This window comes from Letharia lupina (genome assembly GCF_014066315.1).
Source record: "Letharia lupina isolate WasteWater1 chromosome Unknown contig_3, whole genome shotgun sequence".
In the NCBI taxonomy this organism is placed as follows: domain Eukaryota; kingdom Fungi; phylum Ascomycota; class Lecanoromycetes; order Lecanorales; family Parmeliaceae; genus Letharia; species Letharia lupina.
In genome coordinates this window covers 1,420,807-1,445,896 of record NW_023502972.1, presented here as the reverse complement: position 1 = coordinate 1,445,896, position 25,090 = coordinate 1,420,807, and the positions used below count along the sequence as shown (strand labels likewise).

The 25,090-nt window shown below is 48.7% G+C and overlaps 11 protein-coding genes across 11 annotated transcripts; 5 read left to right on the top strand and 6 right to left on the bottom strand.

Moving 5' to 3' along the window:
* Positions 1-96: 96 nt before the first annotated feature.
* On the bottom strand, positions 97-3,779 carry HO133_007316 (uncharacterized protein; the record flags this gene model as incomplete). The annotated part of the gene is made up of 3 exons (XM_037298207.1): positions 97-3,333; positions 3,395-3,689; positions 3,745-3,779. 3 exons carry the CDS (start codon positions 3,777-3,779, stop codon positions 97-99), a joined length of 3,567 nt encoding a protein of 1,188 aa, XP_037156842.1.
* A 2,339-nt stretch (positions 3,780-6,118) lies between these two features.
* HO133_007315 (uncharacterized protein) lies at positions 6,119-6,656 on the bottom strand (the record flags this gene model as incomplete). The annotated part of the gene is made up of 4 exons (XM_037298206.1): positions 6,119-6,229; positions 6,307-6,372; positions 6,423-6,466; positions 6,521-6,656. The coding sequence occupies 4 exons, from the start codon at positions 6,654-6,656 to the stop codon at positions 6,119-6,121; spliced, it is 357 nt and encodes a 118-aa protein (XP_037156841.1).
* A 431-nt stretch (positions 6,657-7,087) lies between these two features.
* On the top strand, positions 7,088-9,541 carry HO133_007314 (uncharacterized protein; the record flags this gene model as incomplete). The annotated part of the gene is made up of 11 exons (XM_037298205.1): positions 7,088-7,139; positions 7,290-7,348; positions 7,417-7,557; positions 7,604-7,680; positions 7,729-7,894; positions 8,149-8,243; positions 8,294-8,477; positions 8,554-8,764; positions 8,957-9,033; positions 9,088-9,161; positions 9,220-9,541. The coding sequence occupies 11 exons, from the start codon at positions 7,088-7,090 to the stop codon at positions 9,539-9,541; spliced, it is 1,458 nt and encodes a 485-aa protein (XP_037156840.1).
* A 1,358-nt stretch (positions 9,542-10,899) lies between these two features.
* Positions 10,900-11,565, top strand: HO133_007313 (uncharacterized protein; the record flags this gene model as incomplete). The annotated part of the gene is made up of 2 exons (XM_037298204.1): positions 10,900-11,235; positions 11,503-11,565. 2 exons carry the CDS (start codon positions 10,900-10,902, stop codon positions 11,563-11,565), a joined length of 399 nt encoding a protein of 132 aa, XP_037156839.1.
* Positions 11,566-12,120: 555 nt separating this feature from the next.
* Positions 12,121-14,896, bottom strand: HO133_007312 (uncharacterized protein; the record flags this gene model as incomplete). Its single annotated transcript, XM_037298203.1, has 15 exons — positions 12,121-12,183; positions 12,330-12,426; positions 12,489-12,650; positions 12,703-12,722; positions 12,859-12,920; positions 12,973-13,035; positions 13,085-13,123; positions 13,236-13,369; positions 13,467-13,630; positions 13,686-13,768; positions 13,819-14,085; positions 14,138-14,407; positions 14,462-14,562; positions 14,664-14,677; positions 14,831-14,896. 15 exons carry the CDS (start codon positions 14,894-14,896, stop codon positions 12,121-12,123), a joined length of 1,605 nt encoding a protein of 534 aa, XP_037156838.1.
* Positions 14,897-15,297: 401 nt separating this feature from the next.
* Positions 15,298-16,276, top strand: HO133_007311 (uncharacterized protein; the record flags this gene model as incomplete). Its single annotated transcript, XM_037298202.1, has 3 exons — positions 15,298-15,384; positions 15,439-15,675; positions 15,725-16,276. The coding sequence occupies 3 exons, from the start codon at positions 15,298-15,300 to the stop codon at positions 16,274-16,276; spliced, it is 876 nt and encodes a 291-aa protein (XP_037156837.1).
* A 59-nt stretch (positions 16,277-16,335) lies between these two features.
* On the bottom strand, positions 16,336-17,263 carry HO133_007310 (uncharacterized protein; the record flags this gene model as incomplete). The annotated part of the gene is made up of 3 exons (XM_037298201.1): positions 16,336-16,413; positions 16,475-17,126; positions 17,193-17,263. 3 exons carry the CDS (start codon positions 17,261-17,263, stop codon positions 16,336-16,338), a joined length of 801 nt encoding a protein of 266 aa, XP_037156836.1.
* A 463-nt stretch (positions 17,264-17,726) lies between these two features.
* HO133_007309 (uncharacterized protein) lies at positions 17,727-19,838 on the top strand (the record flags this gene model as incomplete). Its single annotated transcript, XM_037298200.1, has 3 exons — positions 17,727-17,807; positions 17,867-19,486; positions 19,584-19,838. 3 exons carry the CDS (start codon positions 17,727-17,729, stop codon positions 19,836-19,838), a joined length of 1,956 nt encoding a protein of 651 aa, XP_037156835.1.
* A 699-nt stretch (positions 19,839-20,537) lies between these two features.
* On the bottom strand, positions 20,538-21,860 carry HO133_007308 (uncharacterized protein; the record flags this gene model as incomplete). The annotated part of the gene is made up of 3 exons (XM_037298199.1): positions 20,538-20,984; positions 21,038-21,561; positions 21,620-21,860. The coding sequence occupies 3 exons, from the start codon at positions 21,858-21,860 to the stop codon at positions 20,538-20,540; spliced, it is 1,212 nt and encodes a 403-aa protein (XP_037156834.1).
* Positions 21,861-22,986: 1,126 nt separating this feature from the next.
* HO133_007307 (uncharacterized protein) lies at positions 22,987-23,694 on the bottom strand (the record flags this gene model as incomplete). The annotated part of the gene is made up of 1 exon (XM_037298198.1): positions 22,987-23,694. One exon carries the CDS (start codon positions 23,692-23,694, stop codon positions 22,987-22,989), a length of 708 nt encoding a protein of 235 aa, XP_037156833.1.
* A 370-nt stretch (positions 23,695-24,064) lies between these two features.
* HO133_007306 (uncharacterized protein) lies at positions 24,065-25,064 on the top strand (the record flags this gene model as incomplete). The annotated part of the gene is made up of 2 exons (XM_037298197.1): positions 24,065-24,102; positions 24,152-25,064. The coding sequence occupies 2 exons, from the start codon at positions 24,065-24,067 to the stop codon at positions 25,062-25,064; spliced, it is 951 nt and encodes a 316-aa protein (XP_037156832.1).
* Positions 25,065-25,090: the final 26 nt, after the last annotated feature.

Genomic DNA, 25,090 nt, shown 5'->3' with positions numbered 1-25,090 from the left:
CAAATGTCATGACTAGAGCGCTCACAGTACGGTTCGAAGATAGAGATCCTATGACGCTGTAGTGAAGATCGATAAAACATGAACGGGAACTGACCGTTAGGTTGTAATCATGCTACGATTGTCATCGTCCAACTCTTCCTCGCCCAACTCGTTATCGACGAATTTAAGAGCTTCTAATTTGTTTCTTGTCCACCAGACTTCTCGGTGATCGGGGCCAAGGACACTCTGTTGTTTTGCATGCACCATTTCAAGTAATTTCTTTGCCTCATAGTACCGTCCTAGCCGCGCGTATGTCAAAGCGATGCTAGCTTGAATGAACAAGGTATGGCTAAAAGTTGACCCTTTTGATTTCTTAAAGGCTTCGCATGCTAGCTGGAAAGATTCCAGTGCCTTATCGTAGTTACCCAGATTGTAGTACGCAAAGCTCCTTTCTCGAAGAAGGCGGGGGGAAATGCCATCGTCATTGCTGTAAGATTCGCGGCATAGTTTCAGGGTTGCCTGTAGACTTTTCTCCACGTGCGCCGCTCTGTCATGATTGCCCATCTTCAGATAGGCATTGTGTCTCAAGTTGTGGAGTTGTAGATTATCAATGAGATTCAATTCTGGTACGAATTCCTTTTGCATGAAAATTTTGTCGCTCAGCCTTAACACCTCTGTATATTGGGAATTCCAGTCATTTATGAGCATCATCATTTTCAGAGTTTTGAGTGTACCATAGTGCCTACTACCAAGAAGGATCTCTTGGCCGGAAAATGCTCTTTCATAGGACCTCAAGGCTTCCATATCTAAAGATAGTGCCCGATAACAGTCGCCCATGTAACTGTGGATCCTGAACTTTAGTGGTACATCTAGATGATCCATCTTTCTGGAAGCGGCAGTGTAGACTTCGAGAGCCTCTTGGTACTTCTCAAGCCTTTTGTAGAATTCGCCAATAGCCAGAAGCGCAAACACATGAATACCCGAGGCATTCCTCAAGATCAATTGAAAGAGGACCTTGAGAGGATCGATCAGAACACGTGTCCTGCGGAGAGAGGTTGACAGTCTTAGACATAGTTCAATTTGATGGCCGATAGGCAACGAATTTCGGCCTTTCAGGAGATCCATGGCTCGAGACAAGGTAGCAGAGCAATCATTCGAGCATGGGCTCGAATAGGGAGAAATAGTCTCAACATTAGGGCCAGCTGTGCCAGACTCGAGAACTGAATCTGTAGCTTCATTGTTTTGCTGCTGGCCAAAACTTCCAGATTGTCCGCCTGTAGGTTGGTTAAGATGAAATTGCAAACTTTCTGTGAGTGGATCATCATGCTTTCCCGCTCTTCGCATTTGGCCAATCCGTTCCTTCAAAGTTTCTTCGAAGATGGCAAATAATCTTTTGTCCAGGCCTGCATCCGCCATCCGGTCACCCCAAACCATGAGCTCGTCCATTTGTGACTCAAGAGTAGCATCTTCGAACAGAAGGTGGGCGAAGTGTTGAACCCAGAGTATACTCTGTGTTGACTCTAACACAGTTTCTATCTTAGCTAGACTGATGGAACAAGGTGGCCACGATCGGTTCAAATGAAAACAAGCATACAACGTAGCGTACGCAAGAAGAGGATAGCTATCCCAGAGAGCTTGCGTAGACTGACACGTTTCGGGCTCCCAATTTCTTCTCTCCTCTTGCTCCAACCTCATGTAGTCGAGACAAAGCCAGGCGAAAGAACGGTGTGTCTGGGTAATGTCGATTCTAAAGCCTAGCACAGCCCTGTCAGGTTCGCAGACCCATTGATCCTCAGGACGGATCAAAAAGTCTCTGACAGAGGAGTGAATAAGGCGCAAGACACCGTCTGTCATGGAGACCAGGCCTCCAGTAACATCAAGTACCCTTTGAGGTGGCTGTAGAAGTAAGTACTCCTCGAGAGGTTGCGCCACTGTTTCTAACGACCGGCAATGCATAGCATGAGCATATCGAAGTTCCTCGAAACGCAGGGGGCGGCACGATGCACTTGTGAAGGCCAGGACATTATGTGCTAGACGTAGCTCAAATTTGTCGAGTTTTTGAAAAAGGTGGAGAAAAAGGAGTTGGTATGCTTTCTCCAGTCCACGGGGCAAATTCTGCAGTCTCTCGCTGAACTCGGATTTTGACGATGACTTCCTGAGGTCATCGACCATAAGCCGAACCCACAGAAACATGCCATCAGACTTGTCCGTAAGGGTTTTGTAGACGTTCGTCCGGAATTCCGGAAGTGAAAGAATGTCTGACTTGGCGATTTCATTGTTAATGAAGGCCTCGATATCTTGATTCAGCATCGCAGAAGTAATTTCAATCGCCGCAAAAGCAGGATTGTCTGAATGTTTCTGAATAACGTGTGGCCGAGCCAGCAAAAGTATACGTAAGTTTGGGCATACTTCCATGATTTGCATAATTTTGACGGACATGGTGTGATTGTAATCAGTGCATTCGTCAATCCCGTCAACAACGCAGTATACCGGCTTCGCCAGTGATGAAGCTATTTGTCCAAAGGCCTCCCATAGTTCCGGAATGGTAGGCTGGCCGTCCAATCTTAGGTGGTGTATAGTATTCATATTTTCTTTGTTGGTAGTCTCTTGCAGCAACTGCCATAGGAGTGTTCTAATGAGACTTTCGGAAGTTTGTCGGCTTCCGTCTGAGCTAGAAAAAGCGAAAAATAGGGTGTGCTGTTCGCTTTCTTCCAGTCGAGCCACTATTGAGGAGGCCAATACTGATTTGCCGCAGCCATGAGTGCCAGAGATGACGAGGAGTCGATCCTGGCTTGTCAAGCATCCTGGCTTAATCCATCTCCCAAACACATCGTTTGATGTGATCCAGTCGCAGGTGCCCTCTAATCTAGCCCGGACTTGATGCAGGTGAACATGTTTGACATCCGAAGGTTTCAACCACCTTTCACATTGTATCTCTAACTCTTCGTGCTGTCTTCGGCCGGCTTCTTTGCGGAACTTCGCTGCTTCTAGAAGCTCCGTGGCAACAGCAGTCTGGTCAGCGACCCTAGCATGGCGTTCAAGTCGAGCTATGACGGCTCCAATATCTCGATCAAAAGAGCGTACTACAGTCTGGGCTAATCTCACTAAAGGACCCGTAAGCAGAGAATACCATATTCTGAGCCACCACTGAGACATACCTAATGTTCCCCGCCGAAAGAATTGGAAGGCCCGCACAGAAAAATCCACCACGTCGGTAAAGATGTTCAGGAGTGCAATTTGCAGTATATTGTCCGACTGCAACTTTTCATAAACCTCGAGTCGGGGAAGGCTCTCTGTAATCGATTGTAGTAGATTGAAAACCTGCTCGGTAGCTTTTGAATGATCGTCCGAGATCTAATCAAAACAATGTTCAGACCTCATTCAATGCAGTCCAACGCTGTAGAGGCATATTAACCTTCAATATGAACTTGATCGGCGCCCATAGCGGACATCCAAACCCAGCCTGTGTTTGTACCGCAATGTCCACCACAGCACTCATATTCTGCAACCATGTTGTATATTTCTGCAGCTTCGATAAAAATCTGGTCGATTTCTTCTTCTTCTGAGATTGGCATTTCTGATCAACTGTACTCAAGACTTCCAGCAACGTTTCTTTCCCTTCGACACACTGCCGAAAGACTGCATCGCCATGAGGTAAATGTGAATATGCCAATCTCGCTTCTTCTATGGCCCGTTGTTGAAGCACTGACCTGTATAAATGAGTGCATTAGTCAATGCCCGGTGTAGTGGATTCAGAGGACTGACCGCTGAGGATCTTCATCTTGCGCGGGACTTTCCATGGCACGGTATTGAGCAACTGTAAACCGGTAGAGTGAATGTCCCAACCAGTAGCCGGTCGACACTCCATACATAAGATTGCAGCGCCAGGCTGCGAGCCCGCACTCAACTAATAAGGCTGACTCGTAATCTCGTACCAAAGTCACTTTGTCGGCGCAGTCACCTAGGTTCACCCAATGACAGAGCGGCACCAGGAGGTTATTAGGCAAGCTAGGCTGATTGACTGATTGATTAAGTCATATTGGTCATTCTACGGGAGCTACTCTGCGGGCTTCACATGGCGTCAAAGGTCCAGCCAGTCTTGGACCCATAGTCTGTTGCTACAGGTAATATACACGCAGCGGATGAACGTAAGGCCGAGCGTAGAAAGAGAATATAGATAGATATACTTTGGTTTATATATTCGGAGTTACTTTAATAAGGACCTGGGGAACTTCATGGTCTATTCAAAGTAAGCAATTGAGACTTCTAACAATCATTACGACCCTCAAGATCTTACCCACAATGATGGACATGACCATGGACGCGACCAGGTCACATCCAATACGTCCCAACACCTCGTTCCTCGATCTTCCCTGCGAGATCTGAGACTCAATATATCATGTAGCGCTACACAGATCAACAAGCATACGACCAGTTGGAAAGATCTCATAATTCTGAGAAGATCACGGTTACTTCCCGCAAGAAGAGACCTGTACCTCCAAGGCACGGCTCCCCCTAACAAAATCAATGGTCAAGTTTTCAAACCCTGGACTCCCTCTCCAGCTATTGCGAATTAACAAACAGGTTAACGAGGAAGCAACCGAGACCTTGTATGGCGGTCATCATTTCATATTCGTCATCGGCCCCACAGCTCGCGTCCGTCAAATTTACATTCATCCAAAGGTTTCAGTCCACGTTTGCACCGAGAAAGCTTGTCGGGCACACTATGATTGCTACTGTTTCTCGCATGACAGAAGCTATGTCACATACGAGGGCAATCTCTCGGATCTACCGTCTCGTTATCTGACGTTGATCAAGTGAAGCGATGTTCATGTCCAGATGTCGGCCGCTTGGTGTAAAGAGGAAGCTCAGGGCATCCAGACAAGCTTGGAACAACTTGCAAATTGCTTAAGCATTCCCTATAGGGCGTAATGATCCATCTGAATCAGTCTCAAGAAGGCGCTATTTCTCATCAAGCAGATGCTCAACTTCAAGCGTTATGCACGGGTCATGTAGAAGACGAGATGCGGAGAAAAGAGACGTAGGGCCTGTTCGATTTGAGAAATCGTGCAAGCCTCGTTATGTTGACGGTGATCTTTCCGGACTGAACCCGTATACCCGAATATCCACGCGGGATCATCCAACCATAGGGCTTCGGCTGTCCCTAGGTCGCATCCAGAATCTAGTAGAACACGCACCGCTGATCTTGCTTACAGAACGCTTCTTCAAATGGCTTGGTCTAGTAAAGCGTGATTCCTCTATGCCCGGTATCTCCCATGGAAATAGCAGATAGCTACCTACATGCATCCGCCACCAAGCATTCAGGTAAGTAACCACACCTGGTGACACGGTGGCGCTCCAAGAGAAGATACCTAGGTACAGCGTCAGGCCTGCATTCCAGTGCCAAAATTGGCAGGCTTTCTGATACATGTCCAACCCCTTCGCTGGCCGTGGGTATAACACTCCACCGACTGAGTTAAAGTGGGGAATATTTGGATTGAGTGATTGTCAACAGGATGTTACATCATGCTTCGAAGGTGCACGCATCAAGTACCGAGAAGAGAACGCAGAGCCGGCAATCGTATCTGGAAGATGGGTCGTGTTAGGTGCAGTTGAGGCATCGTTTGATCCAGAGACCGAACATCTCCTGCGAAATCCGACCTACCCTTGTAGGCTGACCACTCATTCTGTCAAGACTTCAGCGGTGATCAGCAGCTTGAAAGAATGTGGGAGATTTGACCGGTGAGGTCGCTGTAGCTTGTATGTACTGCGAGCGTTGTAGTGGCAGTCATAGACGAGCCTCAGCCAGCCATCGGCTTAAAGTTCTTGCCATTATGCGGATGAGGCAAGCCTATAGATCATTCGGGAAGGACTCAGATCCCGTGCCTCACGAGCATTCTGGAGCTTGACCATTTGATCCGCAAGCTTTGATATGATTGGGAAGATAATCCCTGCTTAAGAGCCTCCGCAGCACTACGTCAAATGAAAGGGAGAGTCGTTCGAAAACGAAATATTTTCATTTCTGTCATCTATGCTGTCTTCTCGACTGCCACATCACCGCATAGCCTGAGCGCAACAGCAGCTGGCACCATCCACAGTCTGACCTCCGGTATGGTGGAGTGACGTCTCGGTCGCTCCTCTACTGCTTGGAACCCCAAGCACCCTTCTTCTTCAGCATCTCTTCCTCCTCTTGTTGAATCTCCGCATCGATCTTGGCACCCTTGGAAGGCTCGTTGCCGTGGTTCTTCGCCTGATCGATACACAGACATTAGCAAGCCATGCCTTTTCTCCGAGATGAACCCTCGGGGAACGCAACGGACAACTTACGGGCAAAGTAGGATCTTTCTGGTACTCAGCAGCCTCCTTGGAGATCTCCTCTGGCTCATGTTGACGCTTTGGAACGGTCAGCCATCTCTGACGCTCTGAGACCTTGAGCCAATTACCTTTCCCTCTCGAGCTAGCTTGTTGGCAATCGATCTCTCATCCTCTGCAATCAATTGTTAGGTCTCATGTCTGGCAATGCTTAAATGTGGCTACGCACTGGAGTCATTTGCCTTGTGGCTGTTTGGCTGTCCTTCATGGTACCTGTCCGCGACGTTGGTCTCCGAGTCTTTCGAGTTACGCTGGTCCCCAGCTTCGTAGACACCACGACCACCAACGCTTGATGTTCCACTCATGATTGCGGATGGAGGTTATCGTGTTTTTTTGGGTGAAGTGCTTGATGATTTGGTACAGATGGGTGTTTAGAGTGACAATCACAGGAGTTGGTTTTCGTGCTGATGCCGTGACGTAATTTAGCTCAGTTACCGACCCGCGCCTAATAAAAAATTGCCGCACAGAATTCGAAACTTGGTGCACAAATTCTAATTCGTGAAATTTGATTGGTCCCGCATTCCCGCACATTCTAAGCTCCGTGAAAGAAGTTCTGTACAAAAAAAAAATCTGGACCAAACAGTTTCCTCTACAAACAGCAAGGTGATACTGTCACCTGAAGAAAAAATAAATGTAGAAAGACATCAATCATCTCACTGCACATAAAATAAGGTTATTGTCTGGTCTCTCAAAATCGATTTCTCACAAGGGCCTTTTTCTTCGACTTCAATGCAGTATGGCTTCCAATAATGAGTATCAGACTCCATTCAATTCGCGGTACTGTACCGGTACGTACCAGGAATAATCCTCCCTATGTGGTACTGAAGTGGGTCGCAAGGCATGTTTCGGGAGCAAAATGACCATTTCTACTCTCGGGACCTGTCTTGCATCATATCAATCTACCATAGAAAAGCAAAGCTGACCCCCAATCGTGCCAGAGGAGATGAAGCAGCTCTTCTCCCCTCGGAACCGCTTCTCAACATGGAGACGACTCTGGGTTCGTCTGACTCCACCTTTTCAGCCCGTCTCAGGATGCTTGCTTCGTCAAAACTAATCAGAAGATAGATTTGGCTAGCGGAAGCAGAGAAAGAGCTTGGGCTAGCAGGCATTTCAGATCAGGCCTTGGCCGAAATGCAATCTCATATAATTATCAGAGACGAAGAATTCGCGCTGATAGAGGTGGAAGAAAAGAGGAGGCGACACGACGTAGGATGCCCCGAATAACATATCTATTCATCTAACGGATCTGTAGGTGATGGCCCACGTTCATGGCTTCGGCTTGGCCGCGCCTAGTGCTGCAGGCATTATTCATCTGGGAGCCACATCTTGGTCCGCCTTGCATTCTATGAAGATTGAACGGATCCTAACCAAAGACAGCTACGTAACGGACAACGCCGATCTCATTTTCCTGAGAGATGGACTCGACCTTCTCTTACCAAAGCTTGCCACAGTAATAAAGAAGCTGTCAGACTTCGCCCGCAAATATCGAGACCAAGCATGCCTTGGATACACCCACGGCCAGCCGGCAGCATTGACCACCGTGGTATGTATATTTTCCGAACAAAGCCCTACTACTCCAGACCATTATTGGAGTTGCGAGACATGATCCAGGAGCACGATGCTCTTGATACCCTTTCGGGCTGTGTCAATGTCCCGGGCTTTTGCCTCCTGTTCCGAACCATTATCTGGTTTCAAAGACATGGTTCAGGAGTAAAAGACGCTTGATACCCCTTCCGCCTGTGTCAATGTTCGGGCTTTTGCCTTGAAGAAGTAATGCTGACTCCGAAATCATTATAGGGAAAGAGAACATGTCTCTGGATTCAAGATCTTTTAATGGATTTAAGGAACATTGAGCGTTCTAGATCAGATCTTCGCTTCCGAGGCGTCAAAGGGTAGATTTCGCGGTGCAATCAGCTCCCCAAGTTCGCTAATGCGTCTCCAGGGCTACTGGCACGCAAGGCACTTTCCTTTCTCTGTTCAGAGGAGACCATTCCAAAGTAGAGGAGCTCGACGAGCTTGTCACGAAGAAGGCGGGTTTCGAATCAGTCTTCACCATCAGCTCTCAGACGTACTCTCGCAAGATCGATCTCGACGTCTGCAACTCCCTTGGTTCGTTCGGCGCGACAGTGAGCAATTTGTCCAGTCCATACCGCTTTCTGATCCCTGTCTTGTGTTGGAACCACTGACCCAGAAAACCACCAGTGCGAGCGCATTTTCACAGACATCCGCCATTCCGCAATGATGAAAGAAATCGAAGAACCGTTCGAAACAGATCAAATCGGAAGTTCCGCAATGGCGTTCAAAAGAAATCCCATGCGCTCCGAGCGAGGATGCGCGCTCGGACGGAAGCTGCAGAACCTGCCAATGGACGCTATGGCTACGTATGCTCATCAGTGGTTCGAACGAACGCTAGGTAAGTGACCAGTCGATTATCCCATCCGCTGGTAGGGTGTACATTTCAGGTGTATGACTCATTAAGTTTCGGTGTACATTTCAGGGGTCCATTCCTACTCTTTGGCATAGAGCGCAGGACTGGATCCCTGGATTGCACACCCTGCCAGGGGATAGGATAAGGGCTTTCGGAATCTGACAAGGTCTACTACAGATGATAGTGCAATCCGAAGAATTAGCATTCCGGAATCATTCCTTTGCGCTGATGCGTTAATGCTACTTTTGGACAATGTATGTAATTTAGTAGCACGCATACCTAAGAGCAACATATGCTAACCATTGTAGGTAATGTCCGGTCTTGTCGTGTACCCAGCCGTCATCGAGAGGCGAATAGCCCAAGAACTTCCCTTCATGGCTACGTGCGTCCAGTTTCCCCAACCCGCACCGCAGAATTCTCAGCACTGACCCCTTCCGCAGCGAAAACATCATCATGGCCCTCTCCGAAGTCGGCGTCTCCCGGCAAGAAGCCCACGAAGAAATTCGCGTCCTCTCCCACCAAGCTGCCGCGGCCGTCAAATTGGAAGGCAAGGACAACGACCTACTCGACCGTATCCGAAAACAAGAGTTCTTCAACCCGATCATTGGACAGCTGGATCAATTGCTTGAACCCAAGAGTTTCTATGGTAGGGCACCGCAGCAAGTGGATAAATTCACAGGGCCTGGTGGTGAAGTTGAGAGCGCGTTGGCGAAGTACGAGGATGTGATTCGGAAAGGGGGAAGGGTGGATTTGAATGTTTAGGCATGTGGTATCTGTCTCTTTTAGGGAACTGTAGTAAGGGTTCAGAACCCCGAATGGTGTTCCGATAAAACACTTGAACCCTATGAGGTAAGAGCAAGCTCATAAGCTGGGATACGTTGACGGACGGCCAGGGCGCTTGCTTGCCAGAATAGAGCTTGGCAGATGACATGAATGATAAAAGATGTGAGAAGAGAGTAGCGAGCTACATGTCCAACACAAAATTGCTATCACGAGAAGTTGGGAGATTTTCGCTCGCGGTCAGAAATGTTTTCGCTCATGTATTTTCGCATATGGGATAGCGGTCGGTAAGGATATTCTTCCATGATGAGTACTCTGTTTGCCTCTGGTCTCTCACATCTAAAGCCGTAATTCACAAGAGCTGTAGCCACCATCAAGCCACCTTCGACCATTGAGATCGAGTGACGCGTTTCCCATTGGAAATTTCGCTGGCTTGAGTCGACATGGCTAATATAGAATTTCGAATTAGATCACGCGGCACTTCTGTAGATGAAAACATGCCCCTACATTCCGTCTTTTGGGGGTCCCTTTTCGCTTCGAATTTGCAAGTCCTCGAACCCTTTATGCGGAGAAGTCTGGTCGCCTACTCCCCGTTAACAGATGAACAAAGCAATCAGTGACCGCATCCACAAAGGACTCATTCGTGAAGATTCACCTTAGACTGACCCAGCAAACATATCATACTGATTCTAGTAGTATACAAGGCAACGATTATTGCCATTTGGTGCAAGTAATGACTCTGTGGCCCCGTTTCCTTTCTGTCTCTATTGATAATATTGACCCTGGCAGAAATATCAAGAAGCCGCACAAGCGTCTCTTTTGGAAACAGGTCTCTTGCTGAACCAGGCTGCAAAAAACTGAAAGGACCACACTACTTTGAATAATGATATCCGTGCAGATAGTCTTCCCAGCCATGTTGAGACGCATGGGCTGTTACGTCAGGATTCTAGGTTGGGAATTATTTGATAAGGTCCGTTGCCCATTCCCAGGCTGCAACTCCAAGAAATCCGCAATGGATCTGGAACAACATGTTCTGTATATGCGCAACGAGTCCAACGCAATTCCATGTCCCCACGTCGATTGCACAGATAGCCCACGTCGCTACACGCCAGGGCAAGCTGGCGACCACAACGGGAACTCCAATGGTCCGAAAGACCATCAAGTGCGTTCTTACTGGTTGTGGAAATTCGGATGTGCTGTACAATGTGAATGGTCACAATTATCATATCTCCACTCACCATGTTGAGCTTTCTTGTCCCGTTCCAGACTGCGGAATTCTCATCCACTCATGGACGAATATGCGACTTCATTTATTCACACTTCACGGTGTCAAATCGGCGATGGAAAATGTTGAAGCTGTTGCCTCTTCATTAGTCAACGCTGACTATCACGGCCATTCAACAACCAAAATCCGAGAAAGCCAAGAGAACGATGCTATAACAGGGAACGAACGTCAAGTCGAACGTTTCGTGCAGGATGAAGTGGACATTTCAGAATTTCATTTAGCCGGAACCGCGTATGGTCAAGATGAAGCGGCGCTGGACGATGACATCGAACGTGAGGAGGAAGAGGACGAATCTGAAGAAGAAGAGGGCGAATATGAATCAGGAGAGGAAGCTGTTTCGACCGTCAAAGACAACCTTAGTATTCGAACGATAATTGACTGCACAATCTCGGTAGGAAAACCTCGTCCGACTTTCTGGCGTCAGGAATCACATGAACTGACGAGATTCTTTAGTGTGAGTTTAGCACTGAAGCCAGCCCTATATATAAAAGAACATAGTGCCAAGCTTGTGGGTAAGAGATCCCTAAATCTCGGGTAGTAAGGTTGCTGATGTGAGGTCTGAATCAATGGGGACTAGACGATCCATCCTACTTTAGCTCGCAATGTAGCTCTAGCACCTAAAGTATGCTATGGATCAGGTTCACTGAAGCTTTGTCAGGTTCAAGGGCTTCTCAGAAGAGCCTTTGTCTCTGGAGACGGCGAGAATCATCAGATGTACTAGAACGGGGGCCGATGGGTGTCTTGAGCGGCAGCTGCGTCTCGATGATCGCTGTTGGCGGTGCAGCGCACTTATCAAGAAGTTAGGCGAGCTAAAGAAAGGGGGGATAATCACCGAGAACGTATCTCGATTGACCGAATGTGCCCGATATGGCTGTTCCGAGGCCCCATAGATTGGGACCAAATACTGCTGCGATCATCTCACGAGTGCTATGTAATGGACGCGCAAGATTTAGGAAGTTTTTTTGAAAAGCTTCTACCGCCGCCGAGAAGCGCGAAAGGCACGAGACAAGAAAAAGCTTCCGCATGCAAATCCAAAGACGGGCTCCCATATCGATGAGCCAGCAGATATGCTCAACTTTTTCATGTTCCAAGATTTGGAAACGATAGAGCCTTTCATGGCGACTTCCTAGGCTCAATTCTGGACGATCTCAGGCTGGATCTAGGCCGTGTTTCCCGCAGATAGCTACTCCAATTCTATGGTTCCAGGGGGCTTTGAGGTTGCTGCAAGCCAGATTAGTGCTGGTCGTCCCTGTGTTTCCGGATTTTTGAGAATGAATTATAACTCGCCATCGTAGAAAACCCTGGACACACCCCTCACTTCGTTGCATATTGTCGTTGCCTTAATGACTTCGGAGTCAGTATCTCTCTTTTGAGGAAGACAAGTGAGCTCCGAGACACGTCTGAGGAGCAAGAACTCCCAAGACATGTCTCACGACTCAAAATTAGGTCAGGATAGGAAAGATTCCAACGGAAAACAAAACGTACCACGTCCCTTACAAAATCCATTGGAAAGCAGTACGCCTCTGCCGTCATGAAGTCTTTGGAAACAACAGCCCGCAGAACTATGCATTGCTCATATGATCTACGCAAATTTCGGATTCAGTACAGCCATTTCGGTGCAGCAACCGGAGTTGCAAGACTTACCTCTGGTCACCTACAACTCCAACCGCTCTTACTCCACCCAGAATCGCGGCAAAAGCCTGGGAAATGCTGGTGTACAAGCCTGCGTTTTCAATGGCGTCGAGGAAAATCTTGTCGGCCTGCCTAACGATCCGTAACTGGCTTTCTGTGACTTCCCCAATAACCCTGAATAAAGGTTAAAAGGGTTTATTTCGTGGTCTTCTTGCTCTGCACAAACCTAACGCCAAGTCCAGGGCCCTGAATGAATCAGGAGTCAGTAGTTCTCCTTTAAGATGGTTTTAGATTCAGAGCACATGTCTTAGGATGCAGAAAAGATCTCCGGCTCCCAAAACATGATTAAAAGGGGAGTATTTGATATGAGAAAATGTCTTACTGGAAATGGATGCCGCCAGACAAGATTTTCTGGTATACCGAGTTTCATCCCCAACTCTCGTACTGGTTCGGACTTTAGCCTGACTGCCACCGAAGCAAGGCGAGAGATTGTTACCCTCATCCTTGAAGCACTCTCTTAAAGGCTCGATAAGTTTGAGACCCATTACCGCAGGTAAACCTTTCAAAGTCAGTTGAGGTCCCCCAGTAACCTCAAACGACTCTCTTACCGCCCACATTATGGTGTGTTTTTATGGTTTGAGACGGGCCTAGATAGATATTAGCAGGTCGCAGGTATCCCAAATTGAGGTGCTTGGGTTATTTGAAAGCGCGTGCCAGCCCAAAGAACCGTATCATTAACAGCTTATGAGAGCTTATCACCTCGAAATGCTATGCTTTCAATTACGTCAGGATACAGAGTTCCTTGTAGCAGCCATTCGATGTCGCCGGCTTTGGACGAGTTTTTGGCTTCTTCTTCCATCTTCTTAGCCGTTTCCTGGAAGACTTCGATGAAACTAAATGATTTCGGAGTCAGAATGTCTCTTTTGGGACGATGTAAGATTAGTGAAACAGGTCCCGGGAATTCTTCCACTCCTAAAACAAGTCCCTTACTTTCTTCCGATTATCCTCCGCTTCTGCTCTGGGTCAACTACACCAATTAATTGATCCAGAAAGCGCTGGCTTGCATCCACCACTGTCAGTTGTATACCAAGTGATTCTGTAAGCGTTTTTTGTACATCCTCCACTTCGTTATGTCGTAGGAGCCCGTTGTTCACCTTTGAGGGAGCCTTGTCAGCGTGCAGCATTTGTATTTCCACTCAATTCACATACTAAAACCGCATGAAACCTATCGCCAATTGCTTCATGTGTGATCTTTGCAGCCACAGTGGAATCAACTCCCCCAGATACAGCGCCTGGCACATATCAGCACCGTGAACTCCTTGCATTTGTCGTGGAGACGTACCGATGACTTGGCCCTTTTTCCCAACCAAATCCCGTATCCTTGCAATCTCCTTTCCCACAAACTCATCCATCGTCCAATGCTGCCTGGCCTCGCATATGTTCACGGCAAAGTTCCCGAGTAGCTCCGTCCCTCGAGGAGTGTGGGTGACCTCTGGGTGGAACTGTATACCGAAATAGGGCTTTGTCTCGTGTGCTATACCGGCACACGGGGCATTGAATGTTGTGGCAATCGTCAAAAAAGATTGGGGGAGATGTGAGAGCTTGTCGCCTTTAAATTTATCAGCTGAGATGAGTGGCAGGATCCCCGGAGTCTGACTTGCCGTGACTCATCCAAACCTCTAGCTCGCTTCCGAGCCCTGAAAACAGGCGATCGACATGGACTGCTGCTCCTTCATGCTGCTTGACATCAAGCTTTGCATGTCCGTACTCACGCTTCTCTCCTGCCACAACATTCCCTGCGAAATGCCAGGCGATTGCTTGAAGGCCGTAGCAGATGCCGAGGATCGGAACATCGAGTTCGAAAACAGCTGGATCAACGGTTGGAGCACCTTTTTCATAGATCGCATACGGTCCACCAGAGAGGATGATTCCTGTTGCCCTTAAGTTCAAAGCGAGTACAGAATAATGTAAGGGATTAGACCCACCCTTTGGTTTCCACGAGAGTTCGAGTACCTTGGCCGTGCAGGGCAGTAATTCAGAATAGACATTGAGTTCGCGCAGTCGTCGGGTAATCAAATGGGAGTATCTAAGCAGTCACAATCACATGTCAGTAACTACCGCCGTTTTTGAAGATTGCTACCGGTAACAATTATGGTGAGGCAGGAGAGTTTCAGATTGGTAGCGTACTGGCTACCAAAGTCCTATGAAGGTTTCGGGATCAGTATCGCTTCTTCGAGATCAAACCCTAAGCAATGAGATAGGTCAAAGGGGCATCCAAAGCCTTTTGATCCCAAGACATATCTTGAGACTTAAAAAGAGGTCTTCAGTAGGGAAGAATTCTCTCTGATACATACAAGCACCAGAATAGTATCGAATGTTTTGTTTGGAGGCTCGGTCGCAGTCTTCTCGTTGATTGCCATGGCTTGTAGCCTACAGACCGGACAAACTGGCGGGGAAGCAAGCTGGTGGTCGGCAGAGAAAGAGAAGTCTTGTGAATATGTTTGTAGTGGGAAGAAAGGATGGACTGAAAAGATCTATGGAAGCAGACTCCAGATAATATTTTTCACCAAGCTACACTAAGGTATGCTGTATTAAAATCACTTCTTATCGCACTTCTCCTAATTTAAGGTCTCTGCTCGTTTTTGACTCAGAGTGGGACATGTTTCCACAAATTCAAATTTGATAATTCTTTACTCGTACGAGTAGGTAGGTACGTAAAGTACCTTAGGGCTGCAGGCTTGGCAGGGCAGATCTGCAATTTTTGGAGGAACGAGAAACCAGCGGGCAACATCACCCATCTCCATCGTTTGCGCAACGAATAATGGCGAAGCGCAAAGAGATCGACAACAACCGAGGGGGAGAGCTGAAGTCCGAGGAGAGTAGCTCTGAAGAGAGCAGTAGTGACGATGTACGGACATAGTCTCCATGTCTCGCCCATGCGTCTAGCCTGACTGTTACTCAGGATACAAACATGCTCGACGTCGAATTCGAATGGTTTGATCCTCAGCCGGAGCACGATTTCCATGGCCTCAAGACATTGCTGCGCCAACTCTTCGACGTGGATGCGCAGTCCTTCGATCTCAGCGCCCTAACCGACTTGATTTTGGCGCAACCTCTGCTGGGATCTACTGTTAAAGTAGATGGGAATGAGACAGACCCATATGCCTTTCTCACGGTCCTCAATCTTCATGAGCACAAGGTACTTAGGAGTCTACGATTTAATGAGCCAAGATCTAACAAAGCAATAGGACACGCCAGTCGTCGAGAAAATGATTACCTACATCAGAGCTCAAGCCAAGCGCACTGGAGCCCTTTCAGAAATTGATGACCTCGTGGAGAATGCTGCCAATGCCCGTATCGGACTCGTGCTGACAGAAAGACTTGTCAATATACCATCTGAAGTAGTACCACCAATGTACAAGATGCTATTGGAAGAAATATCATGGGCAATTGAGGAGAAGGAGCCATACGATTTCACCCACTATCTCATCTTGTCGAAAACCTACCGGGAAATTGCTTCGGCGCTAGATGAAGAGGACACGCCGAAATCAAAGAAGCAGAAGAAGGCTAGCAAGAAGGGGACTTCGGAGGTTTTCTACTTCCATCCTGAGGACGAGGTTCTTCAAAGACATGCTTTGTGTTCTGGTAGCTACGAATACCTGGTGGAGGGCGCCAAGTCAGATTCCAAGAGGACGTTTCAGGAGCTTGGAATCAAGCCAGAAGGACACATGATCCTAATAGTAGCCAACAAGTTTGAAGCAGCTGTGAAGGGGCTTCAAGAGTACTTTTCTCAGAGCTAGGATGGGCGCTTCGGTCCCTTGAGCCATGCGTTGAGGCATAGGCTTCAACTTTTGAACATCTACTCCCATTTTGTTCCTTTGAGCCGCTGCATAAGGTATTCCACCTCCACTACCTTAGTCAATGGTATCACGGTTTCCTGACTGTATCAGCAGTGAAATATAGAAAGATGCCCTAGCGATTGGACGAATCCTTCTCACCTCGTACATCGCGACCACGGCATCCACGTTGATTTTCCCCCCACCCTCAGCACCTATACTTGGATCTGTCCCATATGTCCTCGCCTTCAGCCCGAGTCGTTCCAACACTTTCTTCTCGACCTTGGCATTAGTGATAGCTGCATCAATTCCCTCACGGTCCTCTTCATGTATCAACTTTACAAATCTCTCCGTTTCCTGTTGGAACTTCGATTCGGCTACGAACTTCCCAAAGTGAATCCTCCGCGACAAGGCTTGCAGACATGCCACATCACATGTCGCAGCAGATCCATAGTTCTCTTGCTTCTCGCCGCGGTCTTCTCTCCCAAATTCTCTACACACTCTGGGCAGGACCACCTCAATGTACTTCTTCTTGATGGTCTGATTGACATCAACATTGTTGGGATGCAAAATCCTAGGATAATCTAAGGGCTGCAGAATGGGTGTTTGAGTTGCATCGGGGAAGAAAGGGTACTCGTCCGGAGATTCATAGCGGCGGACGAGTGACTGGAAGCGCTCTTGTTCTCTGAGCATCCAGTCAAACAAGCTGAGAGGACTACCGGGGATCTTGACCCCGCCCGGCTGGTAGATGGTTGGACTTAAAGGAAACTGAACACGTTCTATGAGATGGAACGTTATGGTGTCCTCTAGGCGACTGAAATGTGAATCAGTCTCCAAGAATTCCTCCCTTTAGAATATGCAGGTCTCCTTGAGATCTTACATCAATTGAAAGCGTATATTTGCCAGATCGAGTGCCTTCGAAGCATCCGAAAGATCAATTGCGGTATCCATAGTGGTAATTCAAGTGGGACATGAAATTGAGGCCGTGTTTTCTTGTATATTCAGAGTATCGGAACGGACTGGGTCAAAGCTTGTAGGATCTTGCTCTAGATGAAGATCTCAGATGACTTGACTATGGCTCCGAGCCTGCACATATCCTTGACGCATTATTCATACAGAGTCGAATGAACGTATCCATCACAAAAAGAAAAGCGAAGAGGACCGCAGATCATCGGAGATCATCACTCCCTCGATCTGTAAGGTACTTTAACCTGAGGATTGATATCCAGCCCTACAGACTTGGCGGCAGCAAGTATTGCCGGACATCAGATGCTCTGCCTTGGTCGTGTGCCAGCGTTTCGGTGTCCCTGTCAGCTTCTTTGTTCATGCTCATTTGTTTGAGTTTTTCGGAGAGGCGCTGTATACGATCGCTTCCATATTCCGTCCTTGGCCTACGTTGACACCATCCCACTGAATGGCGAGCCGCGATGGCTCTCCAGCGCGTCATCGAAGGACGGGGTCTGAGGAGAGCGGCATGCTGGGGACAGCCTTGACGGTACCATGAATCAGCCCATTAACTCGTATCCTGCTCAAATCTGACGCCTACGCCTACAGACTCGACATATCGAAGCTTTCGGGCGAAAAGTAACGACTACAGCAACCCACCTCATAGGCGACCCAGAGAGTAGCGTCCATTACCAGCATGCCATGAGCGCGCTGCAGAAGGAGCTACGGCGGCCAGGCATCCAACAACGGGTCTTCTCGTACGCCAAAGCCTCCCCGACAGAATTGGTCCGGTCCAAGTTATCTACCACAGAAATCCAGCATCGAGCCCTCACCTACCTACCAGACGAACTTCTTGCGAATATTCCCGAAGACGAGAATGTATACTCTCTATTTCAAGGCTTCCAGGCCACTCTACCAGAAGGTGAAAGTGAACACAGGAAAATGCACAAAAGGCGTAACTCGAGAGGGCAGAAACTACTAGAGGCCGATGATGCAGAGGACAAGACACCGCTGGAGAAATTGAAGAAGGAGAGGCATGGGCTGAATCACCGTTTGGAGATGATGGGTGTCAGGAAAAACATGTGCTCGTCAGAGATCCGGGAGATCGATAATAAGATTTCAAACCTGAACACTATGCGGAAGATTGTTCTAGAGAGGCTTGGAGATTTGGAGCAAGATGAGGTACGAACGGAGCAGGATCTGCTCGAGGTGGATAACAAGCTCGAGGATCTACTGGAAGAGCTGGATGATGCAGCTACATTAGGCCACACAACAGTGACACCACCCACGGAGATGGACATAGAGACTGAAGTCACAACCACGGATACCCAAGACATGAGCGCCTCCTTCATGTCTGCCTCCATCTACGAGAAACTTCCCTCTCCCAAAGCAAAACGCAACAAACCCACCCGCCGGAAATCTACACCTATCAGACACGAACATTTCGAGCCTGGATCCGCCATCAAGGAATTCCAAGCCCATAATGACATGATCACAGCCCTTGATTTTGATGCTCCTTTTGGCACCATGGTCACCTCCGCCTTAGACGATACAGTGAGAGTATGGGACCTCAACCTTGGCCGATGCATCGGACTTCTAGAAGGCCACCAGGCCTCCGTCCGCTGTCTGCAAGTCGAAGACAACCTGGTAGCGACTGGCTCCATGGACGCATCCATCCGGCTCTGGGACCTCAGCAAAGCAGAATACTCCCCTCGCGAAGACACAACAATAGAAGAGGAGGACGAAGATCAACCTGCTTCAGACAACGTCGATCGTCCAGCATCCCCACATACCTCAAGCATGCAAGACTGCCCCCTCTTCACCCTTGAAGCCCACGTCGACGAAGTAACGGCCCTCCATTTCCGCGGCGATACCCTCGTCTCCGGCTCCGCAGACAAGACCCTCCGCCAATGGGACCTAGTGAAAGGCCGCTGCGTCCAAACCCTCGATGTCCTCTGGGCTGCAGCTCAAGCATCCTCAACCATGAATACTACAGACGCCAAGTGGCGCGCCACGGGCCGCATCCCTGATGCATCAGCAGATTTTGTGGGAGCCCTGCAGTGCTTTGATGCAGCGCTCGCGTGTGGGACGGCGGATGGCATGGTTAGACTTTGGGATTTAAGAAGTGGACAGGTGCATAGGAGTTTAGTGGGACATACGGGGCCGGTTACTTGTTTGCAGTTTGATGACGTGCATCTTGTGACCGGGAGTCTGGATCGGAGTATAAGGGTAAGCCACGCTCCACATCCTTTGTACCTCCATCATCATCCAGGCCCATCGGGGCACAGATCCCATCCAGAAACACTCGCCGCTAACATGACTCAAGATCTGGGACCTCCGAACCGGCTCCATCCACGACGCCTACGCCTACGACAATCCGGTCACGAGCATGATGTTCGACCCTCGCCGCATCGTGGCTGCGGCCGGCGAGAGTGTGGCGAAGGTTTACGACAAGACGGATGGGCGGCATTGGGATTGCGGGGATGAAGATGGGAAGAGCAGTGTGGAGAGGGTGAGGGTTAAGGATGGGTATTTGACGGAGGGAAGGAGGGATGGGGTGGTGGGGATTTGGACTTGCTGATTGGTGCCGGAAGAGGGCTGTATGTACTTACCGTAGCAGTGGTGGAATGCTACGCAATGGAAAGCTGCCTCCTCACCTCTGTGGGCCTTTTCGATTGGGTAACGGCAAAATATTCTGGCTTTGGAATCTCAACTGCTTCAATTTCTCCCTTTATTTTTGATAATGCGTCTATGCCAAACGGTACAGTGCACGCTTTTGTGGTAACTCATACATATCATACACAATCAATTCATCCAATCAACTTCCATCGAGTGACCAATCCTTGGCACCTTTATGATCTTAGCCCTGGTAAATGCGCGATAGCGGTGCGTACCTCGCGTGTTCGCCCTCGGATTTTGATTTTGGAAAGCGAATGTGGAGAAATCCAGTCGTCATTGCGACGATCCAGACGTTGGTTTGTTGGGGTTGCAGAAGGAACAATAAGGTTTCGGAATGCCTGCCGCCGATCTGTGCTTGAGATTTGTTCTAGGCGCAGCCTCCGTGTTGGAGGAGGATTTGTGGCTTGAAGTCAGTACCCGAGTGTCACTGTGTCGTACTCGAGAAGAGCGCCACGACTCAGTCTTTAGTGACACCAAGGGCCAGCCTTCAATGTGGTGGTGTTGGTTTCGCAGCGAGAGTTCAGATCCTTGAAGAATAACATGGATGTCACAGATTTAATGTGTGTCGTAGGTTATGATGCTATGGAGCCGTGTTGTTCATTCATGGCGCAAACGGACATGACGCACTCGAGTCAGGTTCGCGTGATTGTGCAAAAGGACATGACCCTGAAGGATTGGTGGTCGGCGATGCGCGGAGATCATGCTTGTCGGTAGCGGAATCCTCTTCCCTTAGCCAGGCACAAACTCTCTGGCCCCAGGTTGGCCGATTCTTGTAGATACCGAATTTCTCAGGCATAGAGTCACATGCTTCAGCAAGCGTGAGGCCGGACCCTTCTTCCCTGATCTCAGTCAATGGGGTCAGATAGCTGCGAACGGCGAAGACGATGGTTCCAGTGCGTGGGAGGCAGGTAAGAGTGTGATGCTCAGCGCGCAGAAAGGAAGCGGAAGGATCGAATTCGGCCTTAGCGCATGGACTGTCGTCTGTTTTGATAGTATTTGCGCCGTCGAATGGGAGAAAAAGTTGGGAGTGATTGCTCTGAATGGCCCACTAAATCAAGTTGGATTAGACTTCCTCCGTTTGAAACAGGGAGCTGAACGTACATTCAACCGTCCAACCGACTGTCCGCGCTCCATCCTCTCGAAGCATCGGTTCACACCTTTCTTCAAGCGGCCTTCGTAGCCTGGTACAGGCTTATGAATTTCGCTAACTGACATCCCTACTTTTGCAGAAGGTAGGAGACCCTGCGGAAAACATGCGACAAACCCTTGAAGCACAAATTCATCTTGCGCGTCTGGAACCATAAAGTAGAAATCCTCTTCTACATTCTCTGCCAGGTGCCGAAGCATGCTCGCATGATCTTGTAGTGCTGACGAAATGCAATGCCGCGTGCCGTTGGCGAGGTTGTGGAACATATCGCCTTTGATTCCGAACATTGATGGGAATCGTTTGGGAAGTAAGTCTAGCATGATTTCTTCGTAGAGCTCGCGAACAGCGGGATTGGCTGTCTCGCTGGTTCCCACGCATATATCTGTATGTTCTGCCAACAGCTTTTTTCGCAGAGCTGTCCGTTCCAGATAGTTGCGGTCGATCCTGATCCAGTCCTGCTTAGTGGATTTCTTAATTCCTTGTGAAAAGGTCAGTATCTGCAAGACTTGACAACCGTGACACAAGGTGCAACATACCCATAGTGACATGTTGCTTCTTTGCAAACGGACGGTATTTGATAGGCTCCACGGCTCTATAATCGAAAGCATGAAGTGTTTGAATGTCTTCGACGGGTCGTGCAGTTGTGAAAACACCCTTCGACTTTCGCTGCACCTTGGAGAAATAAAGCCGTATGAAGATAGTGTATGCTCGCTCAATCAATGCTATGAATAGAGAGTAACTGATCGTAATCGAAATGAGTCTTCCTAGGAAATGCATGATGCTGAGTGGTCGTGGGCGTCAAAGGTCGATTGAACCTTGGGTTGATTGTTGTAACGGTATCACTGTATGAGTGTGGCGTGAAGCCCAGTTAGGTATTCTATGTACCGTCGGTAGACTTTGTAGTCTCGAGGGTCCCACTAGCTATAAGACTGGACCTAAGCGGGAGTGCCTCATGTAGTGCTGAGAGGGTAAAGGAGCGAATTGAGCATAAGAGAAGTGTTTATACAATTGGTGCCTCAGACACAAAAGGAAGACACAGAAGGACCATCTTTTGTGTATTGGATACCCCCATGTGTATTGCTAGCCAGATTGGGTGGCTGAAGGCTACTGCGCGACTTATGCAGCTAGGAAGACCTGCATTAGTTAATATAAAGTTCAAATTTCCGGACTATTGCCACGTGGAGTTGGAGACTCGTTAGAGTGAAATGGAAAGTCGATGAGTGTAGGTTCGAGGTGCATTTTTTCAGGAGAGCCTCAATTTGGGGGAAAAAGTCAAACGGATCGTACCAAGTACCAATGATCCAATCTTAGGATATGACAATGCGCCTGCGGCTCGAGATGCCAGCGGTAAGGGTATGTCATCCCGAACCCTTCTTTTCACGAGGGGCCGTTGGCCTTGGGGGTGTCGCTCCATGGCCGTCAGCCATCGTTTCAACGTCATCTTTTGGTCCAAAGCTATTTTTTCCAATCCCTCGCTCGGGGAAGTTGGAAAGGATGAGAGGGCCAAAATAGCCTCACTAAGGCTAGGTTTCGACGCGAAATTCAGGGCATAATCTCTTATCACGCTATATCAGCTCCAACCTGGCGCAACTAGAAGAAGCGACCCTGTTCCAAACTGCCAGTTAACAGGAGCGCATAAGACGTTGTAAAAGTGTAATACCCACCACGAAGATCATGTCCGAAAGCGCTCGTCCTCAGTCTTCGCTCCTGTTACATATCCCTCATCCCCCGCTTCTCCACGTGTTGTTCGCTCTCTAAGTTGGGGTTAATAAACCGGGTCGGTTGCCCCCAATCACACTACATAGAACCCCCAATGGTTGTCATTTGACTTATCTGCAGTATGCAGCATTGTGCAATTCATCCCGGGTAGCGCTGCGAGCCGCTTAAGCGTGGATTTGAAACCTCAGGTGTCGTCCTCTCTTTCTAAGAACCCTGGGTCATTCTCGACCCTTCGCTCAAATTTGGTCCACCAATCCTGGAAGCTTTTCAACGGAACGACTTCCTGGCCCCCTGCCGTACTAGTTCCGGCAAAACTAGCAAGAAAATTGAATGCATTTTTGATGATGCGCTGCGCCAACGCCTTCGTTGACAGCGGTGTCGGCCGTTGCCGCTGGTATCTGGCCGAGACGAGGGCTGTGGAGGGCACAGAGTTTGAGCCTTGTTGGGATTCAAGCTGTGATATGATCATCGCAGCTTGCTCGATCGAAATTCCAACTGTGATTTCCCCTGCAGTAGTAGCTGTACCCGTAGCGCCATTGATCGCCGTCGAGGATGCATCTACGTCGGTCATCTCTTCCTCCACAGATTCCAGACCGCTGTGCGATCCATAGGAAGCAGGACTAGTACCACTGATCCGAAATATAGCGCTCTGCTTTTCTGTTCCTAGTGCTCCAAGCAATTTGAATTCTGGTACCAGTCCAGGGAGCTGTATGTAGACGCCAGCTAATGTGCCTTCTGAGAGGGTAATCCCGGGTAATAAGAACACAACCAAATGTGAGAATGTTGGAAGAGACGAGAACGTGAAGGCATACTGCGTCTCAGAGATAACGATAGGATTTGTGAGAACCGGCCTTGAAGGAAGGATGAGGCCAAACGGCGATGTTGCAGACATAGATCCTTTACGCAGCTGGGAGCGCAAGCTACCAAACACAAGCTGTGATTCTGGACCCCGATCGAATTGAGACTGCAAGACAATAAGAAAACTAAAAGCAAAATTGTTCGCAAAATTCAAAGACGAAAGCGGACGTGAGGAAGAAATGACGTGCCACAAGCGAGCGCTTATCAATAAGCGTGTTTACGAGCCTTTTCACCTGAAGGACAAGCAGCAAGTGCTATCAATCGATTTCTTTGCTTATCTATCCCGGGACAGCAACCTGTGATTGCAAGCTCAAACTGGTATGGTGTTTAAGCAAAGAACTTGAGCTTGATTTCATGAAAGACATGCACTCGACGCTCGGTTCAGGGAACATAAGTGCCAGAGAATGAAGACCGGTCTTGACCTTGTCAATGAGTGTGACAAGTACATTGCCCTAAAATATATTAAACATGTCAGTGCTAACGATCTACAGCTTCCCATACTATGAGAGTGATCCAGAAGAGTATAGCAGGCTCCGCTCGACCTCCTGGGAACTCCATCTCGAAGGAGGGTCCGGTCCCTACGGATACATAAAACAGTCTGTGGTGGAGAAGATGCCATGGGACCACGACGCCTGGCAAATTGACGATGAAAAGAAGTGCATTACACCTGCGCCAAAGCGTTACACCCATACTCAAGAAACTGTAATAAGGGAGACACTTGAAGTAGCCAAGACAAGAGATATCTTCCAGATACTGAGAGGCTGGCGGAACGAATTATACCCTGTCCATGGACCATATAGCAGCAGGAAACCGATGGTGAGCATGGAAAGAGCAGGCAGTGCTTTGTTTGGCATAAACACCTACGGGGTGCACATGACAGCTTACGTGAACACCCCCCAAGGTATGAAGATCTGGGTTCCGAGGAGAGCACGAAACAAACAAACATATGGCGGAATGCTGGACAACACCGTTGCCGGGGGACTCAGTACGGGAGAGAAGCCATTCGAGTGTGTGGTAAGGGAGGCCGCGGAAGAAGCATCCTTCTCGGAACAGCTTGTTCGCTCAAACGCCAAACCTTGCGGAACCGTGTCGTACTTCCACATACGAGATGCAAGAGCTGGCGGTGAGGCAGGCTTGCTGCAGCCAGAATGCCAGTATGTCTTCGACATGGAGATTGGCGCGGAGGTGATACCGAAGCCCGGCGATAACGAAGTAGAGGAATTTCATCTATGGACTGTGGACGAAGTGAAGAGGGCGTTAGCAGAAGGGCAATTCAAGCCTAACTGCGCCGCGGTGCTTCTGGACTTCTTCATCCGACGTGGGATACTGACAGCAGAGAATGAGAAGGATTATACGGAGATCGTTTCGAGGCTCCATAGGAAGCTTCCATTCCCAACATCATAGACCTTGCAAATGATAATTCCACTGAA